Source organism: Neodiprion lecontei, chromosome 2, assembly GCF_021901455.1.
Source record: "Neodiprion lecontei isolate iyNeoLeco1 chromosome 2, iyNeoLeco1.1, whole genome shotgun sequence".
Classification (NCBI taxonomy): domain Eukaryota; kingdom Metazoa; phylum Arthropoda; class Insecta; order Hymenoptera; family Diprionidae; genus Neodiprion; species Neodiprion lecontei.
In genome coordinates this window covers 14042897-14061230 of record NC_060261.1, presented here as the reverse complement: position 1 = coordinate 14061230, position 18334 = coordinate 14042897, and the positions used below count along the sequence as shown (strand labels likewise).

Here is an 18334-nt window from a genome sequence, read left to right as displayed (position 1 = left end):
CTTGCGTTTTAATCGGAATAAGGAAAAAATACTAACAGCAAATCATCCAATGTGGAACGACAGTTTGTACGCGCAACATGCGCGGATCTATCTATCAAAGACCTCGGAGGAAACGTATAATCATTTCATCAGGTTGGGAAATTCGACACTGCCTACCGCAATAGACTGCTGATCTTTGTTAACCTTAACCCCCTCGCCTTCATACGATATGTATGTGTATACATACCGACATCTGTCAGCTTCTCACGATGTTCTCTATTCGTTCGTTCGTTCGTTCGCGTTTTCTTCCTCAACCTCTCACACCCATCATCCAAATATTTGTCCTGTATTACCAACATATTTGTCACTTCATAATCAGGGAACAGCGAAATCCTCTGCTCCATTGTATAAACAAGAGCGCATTAGGCCGAGACTTGTACCTACACCCGTGGTACACCCGGCAAAGTTTATTCTGACCTCCCTAATTGGACAATTTGACTCACTCCAAGTCGGGGCATGGCGACGTCCACCATGACGGATCGTCAGGCTTTTGAGGTTATGGTTTTTGTCGTATTTCAAGATCATTATTTGAGCAAGCCTTAACCGGTTCTCTTCAACTGCGTTGGTGCGTGTAATTTGATCGTCTTACCAACCTTGCAATACGCGAGATTCTCATGGGGCGTGATTGTAACGATAACATTTCATCACTTGCAATACAGTGAACATTTGTATAATTGTTAGAGCTGAATGTTTTTAGGATCGATAGTATCTTCACATGCATCAGACATCTTGGCGACCTGGGTAGCATAACCTCGACATTCATTTTTGTAGCTTTTTCAAAGACAAAAACTCGATGATCATTATTATCGAAATATGAAAATGATTTTTCAAATATCCGCGAATTTCTCTAGGCGATATCCAATATTGTTCCATAGTTATCACTCGGAACTTTTCAAACTTTGAATTTTTTATCACCTCCGATTTCAGTAATTACTTTTATCCTGTGGGCTGGTTTTTATCATTCCATAGAATACCTAATAAATCCGTTTATCACGCGTTTCATTATTTGCTCGTTTACCTTTTCGATGATCGAAATTACATCACGCGGAGAGAATGGACGTAAATGTATTGCCTTACCAAAAAACATCGAGCACTGTCGCTTGTATCGTCGTTCGACTGTGACAGGTAATAAAATTTGTCAGATTGAAACTCATCGACTGTACTCGTATATACACGTCGTGGAAAAAGTGGTCACGGTCCGCTCTGGGTCATTCGGTATTTTAACGTCGCAAAGCTGGACGAGGCATGACAGAGACACTAGACGGTGTAAATTTCCGACTGTATTCCACCTCGTCGAAGATATGATAAGCAACACTGTCGACTCACTCTCCTCGCTCCCATCACGCATCTGTCGCTTACAATGACAGCCTGTTGTGCGTTGTAACACTCCAATAAATGCAACTAATTTGAAACTCGAACATGTGCCGTCATTTTCGTGTTCATTTTTATTAAATCTCGAACCTTTCTAATTGTTTTCAACCGAATTATTAAACTAGTATAATGTACGAGTTATGCATATCGTACTGAATATACCTATCCAACTCGGCTGATAAATTTATTTAAATTTATACTGGTCTACCTTTACAATAACAAGTGGCGTAATTAATTAACAATTTAACATCGTTATATTCAATTTCACGTTTTGTGTTTTACAGTAGCGTACCCTTATACTGTAATATCACTGTATATCCGTTCACGGTAAATTATATCATCGTTTCTACGAATCTGCTGTTGTCGATAAAAAAATTATTCAGTCTCTATTGTTTCATTTTTTCGTTTTATTATATATATATGTATCGACACCCCGCCAGCAAATATCCATCATCTGAGGTTGTTGAGGTTATGGTAACGATCGTTGAACGGTTCTCTCCCAAGTACCGCGTATTATTCTTTCCTGAATTGTCGCATTTTTTCTGTCCCCCGCAGTATAAAAATGTCATACCAAAAAATCGTAAATTATTTTATCACAGAATCAAAGTTATATACGTCCCCTTGAGTGCATTCAAACATTTACCGCGAGACTAAAAAGTGTCGATAAATTAGCCCTCGTTAATTAATTTCAATTAAATGCGGAGGCTAAAATTGTAAAATTCAACATTCAGTACTCGTTACTTGTTCCTCACACCCTACGGTAGATATAAATACATATAAATATATCCGGTTTGCGACAAGTAACGTCTGTTTGATGATTTTTCTAAGAGGGTACCTAAACAAGTACCTAAAATGATATCGACTCTAAGGTAGGGGAAAGATCGAGTGCAAACGAGTACCTAGCTTGATGCAGGTGCGGACAATTAGCAAACGATGATGGCGACACCGGGGTGAACCAATGATGTCATCGCTTACCCATAATGTCTATACGTATGCCTATATATATATATATATATAGATATATGTATACAACGTTTACATGTCCAGAACACGTCATAAAAGGTGGAATCTACGGAGAAAAAACAATCGTCAGGGGCGACGTCGGGGCGGGGGTGGGTGGGGGGGGGGGGGGGGGGCTGGGGTTGGGGTTGGGGGTGGAATGGAGCACGCGGAGTAGAGCAAACCCCACGGTACCCCCACCCTGCAGGCAACTCTGATCAGGGGGATATTTAGTCCGTAGTGCGTACCGGCGTGTAGCGTAGATTCAACCTGGCTATAAAAGCTCACCGTCGGTGCCCCGAGAACGTCATACGCCGGTAGTACATTCAACGGTGCAGAACTCAAATCCCAAGTGACAGAAGACGCGTTTAAGAAGGATTTATCAGAAGCGTGACAGACAACCTGCTATAGAATTCCTTGAAGTATATTTCACATCAAGTTTCGACGTTCAGTGATTATAGTTGATATAGTTTCTTTTTTTACCAACTAATTTTTTCACTTTTCTGTTTCTTTTTTCCCAACCTGACGTACGGAAGATACAAACTTGCACGTAATTCGCGCTGTCGATTTAGTGTAACTGCTGCAACAAACTTTTTTAAGGAAGATATACACAAGGTGGTATAAATTCAAGGTAAGTAACTATCGATATTCGATAAGCGTGTATGCAATATTATATATATATTTTATATATATATATATATATATGTATATAGATATTTATGTATGGCTCTCTAACTTTGTATTATAGTTCATGAACTGCACTTACCACTTTACACTCGAGTCAACTTCTGTTCACGTTTAGACGTATAGAACTTCCCGGAGTTACCGTACGTAACCACCGTGTGCGAACACCTTATTACTTGAATTGGAATTGGAAACGACTAATTGAACCGCCTCAGACGATGTCGATAACTCGCGGTAACTAATTCTGCGTTGCCCAATTTCGGAAACGGCGGGGGGGCGGGGGTAGGGAAACGAGGGGATCGGCGGTTTTGAGCCATTCATCTGTATCTCATTAACATTTGACGCCATAGGATCTGGAAGCTTAATAAGGGTTTTAGCGAAGCCCGGTACGTGCAAAGAATCCCCGACAGCGTTAATTATATTCACATGGAAATTCCACGACGCGACGTGAGGAGGTCTAATTAACTCGGTATCCAAATGCGTCTAGGTGCCGCATTCATTTAATGTAAATTGGAGGAAGGATGTTAAGACGGTGTTTGTGATTATTCATTCTTTTTCAAAACCTGCGTAATGTACTTGTAGCGAAGGGATATCCCGGCAATTTAAGGAAATTTCATACCTTTGGGGACGGTGATACCAAAACAGTGACTTTATCGTGCTCGTATTTGTGTGGATAGTTAAATTTTTGAGTAATCAATTGCTTCCATCAACCAATTGGTCGAATTGATTTTTTCGATTAACAAATGTTGACTCCTTGATGGAAAAAATTCCTAGCGTACTTAGATTGAGTTCTCTTTTTGAACCGACTGAATTACAAGGAGCAAACGTATTTCACGGCCGATGAACCTCCGTAACCACAGCATCACGTCGAAATTTATAAACTTGCGAGCAGAACTGGCCTTCATCATTATCGAACTTTGATTCGTTTTGTTTGCATTTTCCTTCACCCAACTGCCAGCGGTAAATGATTTCAGTTTTGAATCCTTCTCGTGGATATGCACTGTAGAAATATCAATCATTTGTCACGCAATTGATGCAGCACGAGATATGTGTCATTACTAGTACATCGGATGGCCGCCAAATGTCGCAAGGCATAATATCACTCCCGCAATAAAAGTAGTTTGGAAATTCTACCAGACTCTGAAAACTTTGTTCACAAGATCAGACCAGAATCCATTCGGTGCTTTTTTAGCATTGATTGGCCTGTTACATTCTTACAACTAGTGTCGAATAAATGCGCTTTAACAAACGTGAACGGTTAGTGGAAAGGTTGATAAGCAATGTTTTGAATGTTTCAAACAAGTATAAATTGAGGATATAATTTTACCCCCACTTCAATGCTTACTAATGTCAAAATAACATTTCAACTCGACGATTTCGTTTCTTCGGTTGATAATTATACCTGTGTGGACGAAATGGACAATGAAGAGATTCCCAAAATTGTTCCGAAGATAAGTGAGTAAATATTATAACGAAAGCAGAATTTCAAAGCTTCCACAGTTTCGAAACTTAAACATCCCAGAGTCGCTTTCGAGCTGTTAGACTTCGCTAGTCTCGCACCTTGTCAACTTAGTCACGAATTTCCATTCATTTTCATTGTCCCCTTGTGAATTTCGCAAGATAACTTCGAGTAAAGCGTTGTTTTATTTATATCCAAATAGCTGGACTGTTTCCATGTTGGTATATGATAATGCATTTTGTTTATTATTCAATTTTTTCTCTCTATCATCCAAGGGGCAATTTTCTCATACAAGCAGCGTTTCAACTTGAGATGTTTTCTGTTTGGCGGACAGCTTGACGGATGATTTTCGTATCGTATTTTTACACCTTTGCATTTTCACCAAGAGATCTCCTCAACGTATTTCGCAGTATTCAAATATTTACACTCGCTGTATAAAGACTCGTGAGAAAATCAGCAGAGTTGGTTTACACTCGGGTCCATCCTAAATTGTTATACAATTTACGTAATTATAAAATTCATTTAATATTCCTTGTTTTTGCATATTCCGCCATCGTATCCATCCTCATTTTTAACCCGTACCTACAGTGTCGACTGGATGATGTAAAATACATCATCGTCATTTTCTCGTACAACATGCCGCCAGTGGTTCACAAAAACCTACTACAGATTAGCCAATTTATTTCAGGGTAATGAGTTATTTCTACATTCGAATTGTGAAAATATTGCTTGACAACATTGTTGTCGTCTTATCGGAACATTGAAAGGTTCAGTAATTATACGTACCGTAGGGTCGGATCACTATTTTGGTCTTTGGTTAGAAAAAAGCAACTCTTTTCATTAATTTCGTTACGAAATTGTTACACATCGAGTATTCATCAGATTATAATATTCGAAAGCTACGCAGAACTTTTTGCAAATACAAGAATTACAATCAAAAGTTTAAATATCGATGCTTGATTTCAAATCGTTTTAAAATAGTTGAAAATCTAGTAGATTCTTTCGATTTCACTCAGCGATGGTTCGTTTTATCCAGAAGATTATTTTTTACAAAAGTCACTGAAACAAACTTTTATTCACTAGTCGATTCAATATTACCATTAATATCGATCGTAATCAGTAACGGTACAATTTTGTCAAATTAAATCTTTAACAATGCCAACATCGTAAAAAAAAAGTTTTGCCCCCTTTTCGTTTCTTCAGAACTTGGGGGAAATAAATAAATTCGAAAGATTCGCCGCTGATTGAAAATACAGAGTTGAAGGCGGTAGAATTTCAATTTCTTCATTCGTATACCAAGGAGATCAGGTTTAATAAAAATGTTACCATTATAATGTTCACCCTCGATTTTCACGCACCATGCTCCGTTGACCCGCAGGGATTCGCGTCGTTTGAAGAATACCGCGCGTCGCGTAAAGGGAAATCAAGAAAATAAAATCTAAATCGTGTGCCGTTGGAGTAAGGAGATTTTCCGATCAAATAAAACGCGTTATACCATCGTTTGAACGCTCGACGACGCAGGTTGCGGGAGATTCGATTTCCATCTTGAATTATCTGTGCTACAACAGAGTGAAAACCGTTGCTCCTCATGTCGCACTAATCTTATATTACTGCAATTACGACTACCGTGTGTGTACCTATTAAATTTCGATAATCCCTCTATCGTCATTCTCCGTCGCGACTCTTATCAACGAAATCACCATCATCACGGAAGCTATATACGTATATTATGTATATGTATATAACACGCCCTTGTATACGTGATATATGACAAAATTTATTGGCCTATATAATATGTAAGGATGTTATCCACGTGATGAAAAAATTTATTACTTCATGGATTTACTTATATCCGACACCCCCGCACATCTGCGTACGGCGAGCGTGTATTACGACTAGTTATTCTTCATTCATGTATACCGACATACCCCGTCTACTTGATTAATCGCGTATAATACAGTAACCGGGAATTGACGAGTATAACGTGATCGAGAATTATGCGGAATAACTGCAGAACGGTGATTGAACATCGGTAAAATATCGAACAAGGAGGGGAAAAAATTCGCTCAAGGGTCGGTTCGATCACATCGCGTCGGCAATGTGCTTTATGGGAATGATCAAAACCGTCCTGCGGCACTGTCGTTTAACGGCCATAACCGATTTCCGGACAGAAATTGTTAGATCACAGCCCCTTGGTTTTGACGCGTTGGGAACTTTAATTATTAAACGTCAGGCTCAGCTCAAGAGCAAGAACGGATGGGTTGATAATTGCAAACAATATTATGGCGGGATTTTTGAATAATTGATTACTTTGGGTTATATGGTATATATCGCACGTGGCTTGATAATGGAAATGATTTCTTCCCTGCTGCACGACACTCACATCCGTTTAATACCTGATACGATGCTAATCCGACCTTCCATCAAGTTCTCAAATAATAAATTCCACCTGCGAGAATACCCCGGCCTGTCGCGTTGGCAGGTATTGGAAATTCAGGGGAAATGTTTATCAAAAACGCAGAAAAATGTCCATCTTTTATAAATGATTTCCCAGAATCAACAAAAACCTAAATTTCTTTAACATTTGTCCGTGTCTTGCAAGTCAATTATAATTTCTTGTCTACAGGAATGTATGAATAAATTTTCAAAACTTTGACACAGGCCCTTATTTCCACGAAATTCAAATATTGATCTGTCCAGAACCTTGGTGCAAAACGAAGATGTTTGACGAAGTCGGTTTTTTTGAGAGAGAAAGTGAAAAAAAAAATAGCCGCTACGGGCTCATTAATTAAGAACATAATTTAAATGCTTTGAGTGATTCATTTGGCGTAATTCAGTTGAATACTTTTACTGATTCTAACCAAACAACACCGGCCGTCCCAGTATTTTCTTTCAAGAAAATTATCCACCTGCAGATAATTATAATTTATTTGTTCAAACTCAATCTTTTTCTCTTGGTGGGCAGCTTGAATCGGTAATTCACCGTTACTTTCAAAGGGGCTTTTAGTACGACCAATTTCAAATCGTATCCAAAGCCAATTGACGAGGAATACGTAGCTTGATTCATTTTATTAGTTCGTCGATCAAGTTAGCTGGATAACCCAGCAATTGTACGCCCAACGAACAAATTGATTTATTTCGATACGGAGCTAGTTATATACATGGTATATCATATATCTGTATCAAATAAATATACATCGCATCGGATATATTAATGTCGGATTGAAAAAAGAATTGAACTCTTAATTCTGATATTTTTACTCAATTTTTTTTACTTTTTTTCCACTGCATTTCATCGATTATATCTTACCAACTTTTCGTTCGACTGATTACGCGAACTTCAGAAATCTGAACCAACCATGCAAATCACATGATAATGTCTTTGAATGTATTTACCTGTCACGCAATAACTTTTGAAGTTGATAAATTGTAGATCAGTGGACGGTTGGACGGTGTCGTATTTTAGTGTAAATAATTTTCATAGATATGACTGATCGATAAAGAACATAAATATATGTTTCAGGAACGTTTTGTTACTAAACCTGCAGAAGAAAATATCTTTTTTAAATTTCTCCCTTCGAGTAATATGTCCCCATGCATGAACGGAGAGCAAAGCTTATTTCTCGAGGATAAGAGATACGAATGTATTTCTGCTATGTGAATGCAATATATATGTATACAAGCGGAAGTATTTTTATTATTCCCCGTGAGCTCTTCGTGCATGACGCAATGCAACACAATAATGCGGGAAAATGATGGAAGCAAACCGATGCGTTATAAATGCGAGTTCAATATTGATATACCTTATACCTATGCAGTCGCGCTTGCTTACCGTCCTCCATAGGTATATACGGGTAAACATTCCCCGGTATTTGTGAGTTGTGGGGAAACTTTTCTCACACAATAGTGATCCAATCTTGCTTGGTAGTCGAGGCTTTTCGATTCTTATACCGGTAGAACGTCAGATACAACATCTGCATCAATAATCCCTGACTTTTTGTCATGGACGACTTTGGTTTGCGATGCATGAGGAATTCCTTAGCGCTTTTTGCATAATCGATCTTTTTGACGCGCAATTTTGTCGAATAATACTCGATTCTTGAAAGCTTGAAATAATTTTTTGATTAGTTTATACGGCTCATAAATACACTGAAAACTTGGGGCTTTGCTGGATAAAATAGCCCGACATATTTTGTCGTAATATACCCATGTCAAATAGGGTGTATTGTACTGAAACCGAGAGCCTAGCAAAAATTAAATGAAAATTTTAAATGTCTTTCCCCGTGGCGTTATTGATAAGATTAGTTAAACACGCGAACCATTCAACCGATAAAATTAGCCTACCGTGTTACTGTATCAAACCCTACCATTTTGACGATGAGCGTAGATAAGAGCATTCGCAAATTGCAATCGCCACCTGATAGGTAGTAGCTGTTCTTAAACGCGCAATAGATAAATGGTTGACGCTTAGTTCCATTTTTCACGATTGCGTTAGATCTGGTTACTACTTTCTATTACGGACCGGTTTCACCACAAAACTTAAAATTTTCACCAGAATCTGGCCTATATGACACAGCTTCTTACATTAGTGCTTGGTGTGCCGTATTAGGTACGTTGGGAAAATGGATTTTGTTTTGATTGTGTTCATCGATTCGAATAATAAAATAATAAGATTTTGTTTGCAGACCAGAAGTTTGTTCATAAAAAAGTTATTTTTTTCAGTTACAATTAATTAAAAAACTGAATACTCATAAAGTAATAATTTTTCGAATTACTTATTTTGACAGAGAGAAGCGTTGTGCAATTTTTTTTCTTCGACTCACATCGGTGTCTTAAAAGATTAAACGAATTCGTAATTTTTCAAACCTAGAGATATTTGTACGGAGTTGGCTACAGTGTAAATGAATACCAGACTGGCGTACAGCGTTGCCAACCTATAATACGAATATTTTTTTAAGTAGCATCAAAACAATCCTTTAGATTTCTTATTTAGGTGACACCACAATAACTCTACATTTCTCATTCTCAAGATTGATGTTTAACGGTATTGAAACTGAATAAATACAGGAATACATAATATATTTCATTTTTCCTTTATATAAATAACATAGACAATTTTTCTAGAAAATATATGTAATGATAATTACTGAACGAGGTAACACAGACAGACTTATATACTACAATCTGAATTCTAAGTATACAGATATTACGAAACTTTTATTTAGATAATATGTTTTTATTTTCAATATCTAGGACCACCAACTTGTCAAATAAGTACGTTTGCAAGTTGCATACGCTACGTAAGCGGTACATTTGTTTTCAGGAGCTACGCCATAAGGTTGATTTCTAGTTTGTTGATTCGATTTCTGCATCACTCTTGACATTTCGTTACAAATCATTGAGACTTCCATCAGACTCTGGCCTAGAAGACAAGACAAATTTGTTACTTGATAAGATGACGAAGTTTCTATTTTTCTTGGAAAGGACTCCAACTTTCTCACGTACAACACAGTTTCTTGAAAAGTTGGCATCGCTGTAGGCGGTGCGGGCTCACACATGAATGATTCACAAGGTTACTTTTGTCGCGAGAAAGGCAGCATCTCGCGGTGATCGCAAGAGGCAGAGAAGCTGCACCTAACGCCCGAAGATCCAGTAATGCAGCGCGCGGAAGTCTGTCATCGTCAGCAGCAAGCTCTTGGCTTGTGTCAGTCGATGCACGTATATGAAAACAATATGCATAGGTATAAAGTCTCTGAAGTTACGACGCAGCATGTACATGTTGACAGAGTTGAATGAAGGAGGCCAGAATAACTGCAAAGTTTGTTCCGTGTAAAGAAATCCTTTGTCGTGTCCAGCGTTGCAGCGTAAACATTATCATACTTATTATATTGGCTGATATAACAAGCTGGATAAAGAAAATCAGACAAAAATAACCATCTCTGGAGGTTTAAGCGAGAATTGGCATCGTGACGCCGGCGGCTTTGGATTATCCGGAAAAGTAATTCACACGGCGTTGATACACGGCGTAACGTCGGTGTATTAAAAGGGTCTTTGTTCCTTTATTGCCCGAGTTCAATCTTGCACGAATACGTTATGTGCACATTTTATCCTCCGAACTGCAGACGATACCGGTACGTGGAAACGAAAACCCGTAAACCCGCCGGATGTATAAGCTTAAAGTAGGCAACGCGCGACTTTTCGCCCTGATTTCTCGGCGCGCAATTATACGGATAATTAAAGTATACTCTAACGAACTGAAAACTCCTGACGCGCCAAGATGTTCCTGTGCAGCCTTGGAATAGTACGTCATTCTAAAATCTCGCCATTCTTGAATTTAGCAATTCTGACTTGCAACTTTGGCCGAGAAAAGTTGTTATCCACTGCTACATTCCCAATTTCTGAGTACATAGTCTGTAGTAAGCAGAGAAATGAATTAGCTGCAGTTTTTCTCCATAAGTTGACGTAATTTTACCAGCAATAACAAAGTTTATAATTTCACAGGCAATATTTCTACTTGCGTGTGCCGATGTGTTTCAGTTTCGAATTAGATTCAAACTTTTTGCATAGTGCACGCGTGAAAAAATTTGAACGATATTTCATACAGCGTGGATTTTGCGGTCGTCGGACGGATTCACGGCATGATCTAGCGTTCCCAATTAATCGCGGTGAGCCGCAATACGAAAGTGTGGAAATATTTTCTCCCGTGATCTGATTCGAAAATTCGACGAAGAACGTGCCATGTTTTCGGCGGAAACGAGGTCAGCTAGTGGTTTGAAATGTTGTTGAAACAGGGAATACGGTGAGCAGCTACCATAAGCTTAACAATCAACTCTAATTGAGTTGGGTACATGTGTGTGGGAATTAATAATCCAAATTTAAGCTTCGATGTCCGGATTATTTCGGAGATCCTCGGTGATTGGAACATATTCCAAACGTTTTAAAGGACGAACCATTTGGTGCAGGATTTGATGCGACGCGCCCGTGCAATGCTTCAAGGTAAATTAAGCCGAACGGCGCATCTCCACCCTCCGTGAAAATATCTTTCCCCTGGATTAACGCGACGGTGCCACTCGGAGTGCAAATGCACACATTGACCCTACAAGCCAAGAACTAATATAAATAACAACTTGGAGCAACGACTCGGCTCACTTTAGTCATATTTTACACCTAATAACACGACCAAGTGCAGTACCATGAACCCGTTATTTACACGAATTTGAATAACGGTGCAATTTTTTTTCATTTTTAGCCTCGTCACGGTACACTTGTCAATTACATTTATATCGAAGCCGGTGCATTTATGTACGTAGTTTAATTTTATTTATACTTCTTTTCATTTGCACCGCGTTCATGGCCATTATGTATGTATAATTATGTCCCAAACCAAAGTGTAACACAGTCGAGCTCACCCGTGCTTCTTCATTGAAGCATCATTCAGTCAGCAAAGTCGAAATACTCGAGGCTCATGCGTAATGGTCAAGAGATAATAAGTTTAGTTGTCAGTAGTCCGATCAAAAGGAATTACAAAACTCCTAATCAATTTATTTTTGAATAGGCGGATAACTATGTTTTCGGTAATCGTTTGTCCGATATAGTCTGCTGATGAAATACGAACGAATCGAAAAATACGAAAGCGCACCCGCAGGTCGACATGTATAATAATGAAAGAAAATAATGATAACAAATTTTAATTTCTTTGTGAAAACGGTTGATAGTCATGAAATTTCTCAGACAACCTTTTGTGACAGCGCAGCGTCGAGATCAAAGCGATAACAAGTTGGTCGCGGTACGTAGGTGGCTTTAACGACATCAACCCTGAGGATATGGTGCAAAATTTTGGGAATTTTGAAATTTCATCATTTCACTCCAGGAACAGTAAATTTATCCCACGTCTCCGACATCAGCGTCAAAGGCGTTCTTGGGCTCGCTGGCCAAAATTCCAGTAATTCTCGGTCCCGCTCCATGAGCCTGCACATTACATACTTGTAGGAAACGTCCCATCTGCAAAGACTGAAATTAATTTTCGATAAAGAATCCCAACATTTCACCCTGACGAGTTGTGTGTGTATTTGAATGAGTTTCGATGCAAGAAATGCATCATTTTATAGCTTTCCGATACACTTCGACCGAGATTTCCGTGACCGAAATTTACAGGTTACGTAATAAAGAATTTTTTATTCTGATTCAACCCTTCGTAAGTTCTGCTATGCTGATTGACCTATAAATTTTCAGGCTTCCCCAAGTTTCACTTGACGCGATCGAAGTCACATCGATGTATATAATACCAACACAAATCTAACAATAAGTGCCACTCCGTCGTGTTGTTCGTTATGGCATTCGTTAATTAGTTCAACATCGAGTTCTCCCCGGTAGCCGTATACCTATGTATATACATATATATACGTACACAATAAACCTGTGTAGGACCCAAATATAATTGTCCCAAAGGGTGGTAAAACGTTAATTGAAAAACGGGTAGAAGTTTATGGCACTAATTTTCGTCGAGAAATTCAACGATGATATAGGTAGGATGAATTTCGTTTTTCCACGAACCCTTGACAAGTTATTGCGGTTTCAAGAACCGAACTTGCAAGCTATACCAAAAAGAGCGAGTTCCGTGAAAAGATCGATCCCCGGTGATTTGAAATACCGAGCGAAATGAACTGAATTTTCATACAAATTAGGGATATGCGAATAATTCGAAACCACGAGCAATCCGATACGAATTAAATTATCCGAATTTCTTGAATCATGTTCTCGAAACCGCGAATTTTCGAATCTTATTTTATATATATCTGTTACAAAATATGCGAACGATGTTGGAATCTCGCATATGCGGAATTTCTACGTTTTTTTTTTTTTTTTGTTCGAGTTAATTATTATTTTAGTATGATTTCTCTAATATCTGAACTTCTTCAATTAAATTCGCATTTATTTGTTTTTCAAATAAAAATTTTTTCATTACTTTAAAAATAATGCAGTTATTTTCCTATCAGCAATAATTTTGGCAGCTACACCTTTCAATTGACTAGGTACTTTTGAATCAAGAAATATAAAATGGAGATTTCTAGGTTTTATCCGAATAAATTGAATAAATTGAATTATGTATCAGTTACTGGAATAATACGAAATATTGTATTTACTCGATTATTCGATTCGATTTTCGAATTGATTAATGTAATTTGCATAGTATAGTGTACACTGCGAATCCAAATGTCAAACATAAAGTATAATGTACATCGTCAGGGTTTCCTGTCAGTGATGAAAGTGCCCACGAAACTTGAGACTAATGAAGTTGAGGTGGGCACAAAGATTGTAGACATAGTTGTGGTGGACTCGAGGAGGGAGAATTGCGCTATAGCGTGATGATTGTGAGTTTGCTCATCTTGCGGATGGAGGGGGGCGTGATGGATGTGGATGAACGAACGACGCTAAACAGGCGGACGGGTGGGTTTGCAGGGTGAGGTATTTCCTGAGCATCGCGAGAGTTTCGAAATCTCAACCACCTGCGATATTTGAATAACGTCATTTCAGAAACGCCACTCTCCGGCCGTCTTCAACCTGCGCCTCATTCCTGCAGAAGCACAAAGAACTGCCTCCTACACTACGGCTGGCCTTTGCTCGAATTTCATGTTGAAGCGGTTGTTGCTTGTTTGCCCTTTCTCATTTATAAGCCTTTGATTCCCGTCCGTGTCTGCAGTTGAGCTTGTCGAGAATGAACATCGACCCGAAACTACAAGTCCCGATGCTAATAAAATTTTCCGAAAAATGTTCCCGCACTCTTTATACACTGTTATACCTCTACTGCAGGACATGAGCAACGTGCCAATAACGTTGTCCCCAATTTTCATTTCGATTTACTTTTAGTATTTCGCCAGAGTACCTCGTGCGAGATTAAGGAGTTTCTACGCTCAAGAGAACCTCATAACATGAAATGTCCGTAATCGACGTTCGATTTTTGTGATATTAGTATGTCACAGTAACGTTCCCCAAAAGTTAGGACTCTTTTTATATTTATTTCATGACTTTACCGACTTGCCACGGTATGAAATTTGCCCAACTCTTTGACAATTGCCCTGTATTGCATGTAATTGTTGATAGTACAAGTTTTTCAACTCATGGTCGCGGTTTCGTCTCTTCAAATTGAAGTCTTCATTGTTTTTTTTTTTTTTTTTTTCAAACATTTAAAGAGAACTAAGCTCTTGTGGACCGCAGGGGGAGTCTGACTAATTGTCTAAATTGTACAGTTACAAACCTTCATATGCAATTCGTGTAGTACGAGACTCGCGATTATCGACGCGTAATCGTGAGTGGGAAGTAAACGCTGCATGGCAACTAGAGAGAAGGAATACACGGAAAGAGAGAGTGGACTATAGAGAGAGCGCACGAGAGCGAGAGAGAGAGAGAGAGAGGAAGGTATTGGTGTTTTGCTCCTGCAGCGGCTATTAGTTGTCACTTAGGCCCAGCAATCGAATGGTAATGGGGAATTGATGGAAGAAAAATTGACGGATATTTATTGCAGCGAAAGTTCTCGCTATCGTAATTGTATGCGTATAAGCAAATAATGTCTGCAAAATGTCAAAAAAGCATCGTCCATATTTAAGTGACTAAAGAAAAATCTCGCTATGCTGTACACGCTGAGTAGGTACTGCAACAGTATGCAAGTGAAACAAGTTTGAGCTAACCAATTCTTTCATTATTGCAGACTAACCGTTCCGGCGTTTGCGATTATCCAACACAGAAAATGTTTCTAGTCAACTTTCTTGCGGCAGCCTCTGTGATCGGCATCGTGCAATCCGCCCCAACATCGACGTATCGAAGAAGAGACGAGCTGGCCGATCGTCCAGAGTTGCTCCTCTTTAACCAAATTCACGCACTTGAGGTAAGCCGAAGTAACGACAGCCGACTCGGTAGTGTCACTCAATATTGCGTTGTCTTTATGTCGTAACGGGAAACCGAGCGAACCTAATACAATCAATTTCGAAGAATCGATTTTTACGTTCAATTTACTCATGTATACGGCGTAACGGATATGGTACCATGCATTTGCTCGACGGGATCATTGATACGCCGATGATATTATATCGTATAAAGAATAACTAAACTGAAGAAGTAATCCGCATTGAAGCAAAGCAAACAATATTAAGTGCATAGATTGCCTCCTTCTTCTCGATCACCAATCCCAAGGATTGATAAGACAGGTTATCCTAGCAGAGAGATACAGCGTAGCTGGTAATGTCTTTGTAGCTAGTATTGCGGTCACAAAATCTGGTTTGACTGCCATTACATCCGACGTCTACGTCCTGAGGATCTGATCTCTTGATCCTCTGCTAATCGCGGAAATGAAGATTTGCACTTGTTGATGTTGCAAACTCGGTTCTGCACACAAGTGATATTGAATGCTACATGCATATCACATTCTTGTGGACAACAAGGAGAACAAAAATTATACCTGAACATTTACTCGAGTTACTAAAGAAAGTAATCGGGAATAAACGATCAATCTCTTTCCTACTAATTAGTAATCGAGTAGCGTATACGTACTGGTTTTGGCCTCCTTCGTACCCGTTGTGGCCATCGTTTAATGGACTTGCGGTCATATTCATTACGTGTAGTCTGAGGTTACGGTCACAAATGGTACAGGTGTTCTGATCTTTGTGAACACCAAATTTCAAGTAACACACTGTAGCAAGTATCAAAAACGTAGTCAAAGTCAGGCTTAAGTTATGAATCGAGTATAATTAAAGAGGTTAAAAGTCAGTGAGGTAAATGTAGAATTTCGTGAAGGTAGCCCCAAATGGTGCATCTAACGTAAGTCGAGGGGCAATAGTGAGCATAAGCTGAGAGAGCACTGACAAATGTTTCAGGAGGCGGATTTGGGTGAATCGGATTCAGGACGAAGTGTCGGAGCAGCGCGCATCAAGAGGCTGGGTTCCCTGTCGATAGTGAATCCTCTGGACGTTCTGAGAGAGCGTGTAATCCTCGAATTGACGCGCAGGAAGATGCGCCAGAACCAGAAACAGGTCGACGCAAATAGACGAATCATGCAGTCGATTGGAAAACGCGCGATCACCGACGCAGTCCAACTGAACTCGAACGAAGATTCCGATCCGGCCGGCTTCATGTCCTCAAAGGCAGATGATTTTCTCTACTCCTATCGCATTCCTGAAACTGATCATGCACCCGAAGATCGCTCAGGTCAGCAACACCGGCAGCATCTTGCCTCCGACAGAGGCACGGAAAGGCAACAGGCTTGGGAAGCTTTGCAGGAAGCAGAATCCGACCAAACGCGAAGAGTAAGTGCTGGATGATAGAAAGAGAGGAAACGGTGAATTTTAACAGACTGATTGGTCGACTGTGCGTGCGCAAAATAATTATTATACTCTATTGGTCAACGAGATCATATTGCGGCAATATTCTAGTCTGCAAAGCAGGAGAGGCAACTTACTCGAAACGGAGTAGGAGACTTCAAACTCACCTTCCTTAAAGGGTAACTTATAAGCTTACATCAACTCTTTAATATCTGTCTAGCCTAAAGAATATCGCATCTTAATACAACTTGAGGTGGCCATCCTGCATAAAAAGACGACAAATTTTGCGCACGCGCAGTTGGATGCTCAATCGGCTAGGTAAAAGTTACATCATTTCCTCTCAGCATGTGTGGACGTTGAGTTGCTATAAGCTCTATGTGTGTGATGGAATAAACATGGAATGAAACTTATGCTGGATTTTTCTATTACAGATGGGCAGTGAATTAAGCCTGTTGTAATCATTTATTCCACAATCTCGAAGAAAGATAACTGAATGACAGCTTCGCTTTTTATGTAGCTCTCACTCGGTACAGTTTAGATGTTGCCATTAACGTAGTATCATTTATAATATTCCATTAATCTATATAGAAAAATATAGAGTTACATGTTTGCCAGTTACTCTTTCAGTACAAAATAATATAAAGATAATAAGTTATATACAATTAATCGTCCCTGAAGTATGTGAAAGATTATAAATGTCATACTTACTGTGTGGTAAGTGCCATATTTATGTATGTAATTATTTATTTATTCATTTGTTTATTTATTTATTTATTTTCTTAAATTACAAAATATTAATGATGGGGCAAACAAACAGTATTATGCATTGAGATTTTTCTAAACGAATTTTCCGATCCAAGTGTATTGTAGGGAAACGTAAGAACAGATTATGCAGTCGTACTATTTATCATAGAAAGAGAATCATTGAGAAATTTGAAAATGCTTATGAGACACTCTTTGTGCATCGATGTTAGTGATATATAGAACATATATGATATGAAACACAAGAAGACACATCAGGAGAAATATAAAATACATTATAATATACGAGATACATAATAATTATTAAACCTTGTCTACCACATATTACGAGCATTACTTGTGCCGATAAGAATAGAGTACCAATTTTACAACATTTATTTCCTTCCATATATAATAAAGATGTATAACATATATATTACTGTAGCTTCGCATATGTTGACACAAAACGGACACGTATACACGCACATCCAGACACGACGGCATACACATAAGCATGCGCAGAGAAACACAAAAATGTATGTTATATACGGTTATATCTGAATTATTTAAGAATATTTATACTATTTATTTTAGAGATATAGACTATTTATTTTTTGCCACGAAAGAACGCTTTATTTATTGTTACACGTATGTAAAGACCATTGATTTCCAGTACCTATTTACTAAATCCAATCAAATTAAATTTATTTGTAATAAATTTTGTTTTTAG

The 18334-nt window shown here is 38.7% G+C and overlaps 1 protein-coding gene across 1 annotated transcript; it reads left to right on the top strand.

Moving 5' to 3' along the window:
- Positions 1 to 2675: 2675 nt before the first annotated feature.
- Positions 2676 to 18331, top strand: LOC107222471 (diuretic hormone 44). The gene is made up of 5 exons (XM_015661892.2): positions 2676 to 2831; positions 2946 to 3040; positions 15258 to 15434; positions 16420 to 16848; positions 17295 to 18331. The coding sequence occupies exons 3-5, from the start codon at positions 15297 to 15299 to the stop codon at positions 17319 to 17321; spliced, it is 594 nt and encodes a 197-aa protein (XP_015517378.2). The 5' UTR covers positions 2676 to 2831; positions 2946 to 3040; positions 15258 to 15296; the 3' UTR covers positions 17322 to 18331.
- The last annotated feature ends 3 nt before the right edge of the window (positions 18332 to 18334 follow it).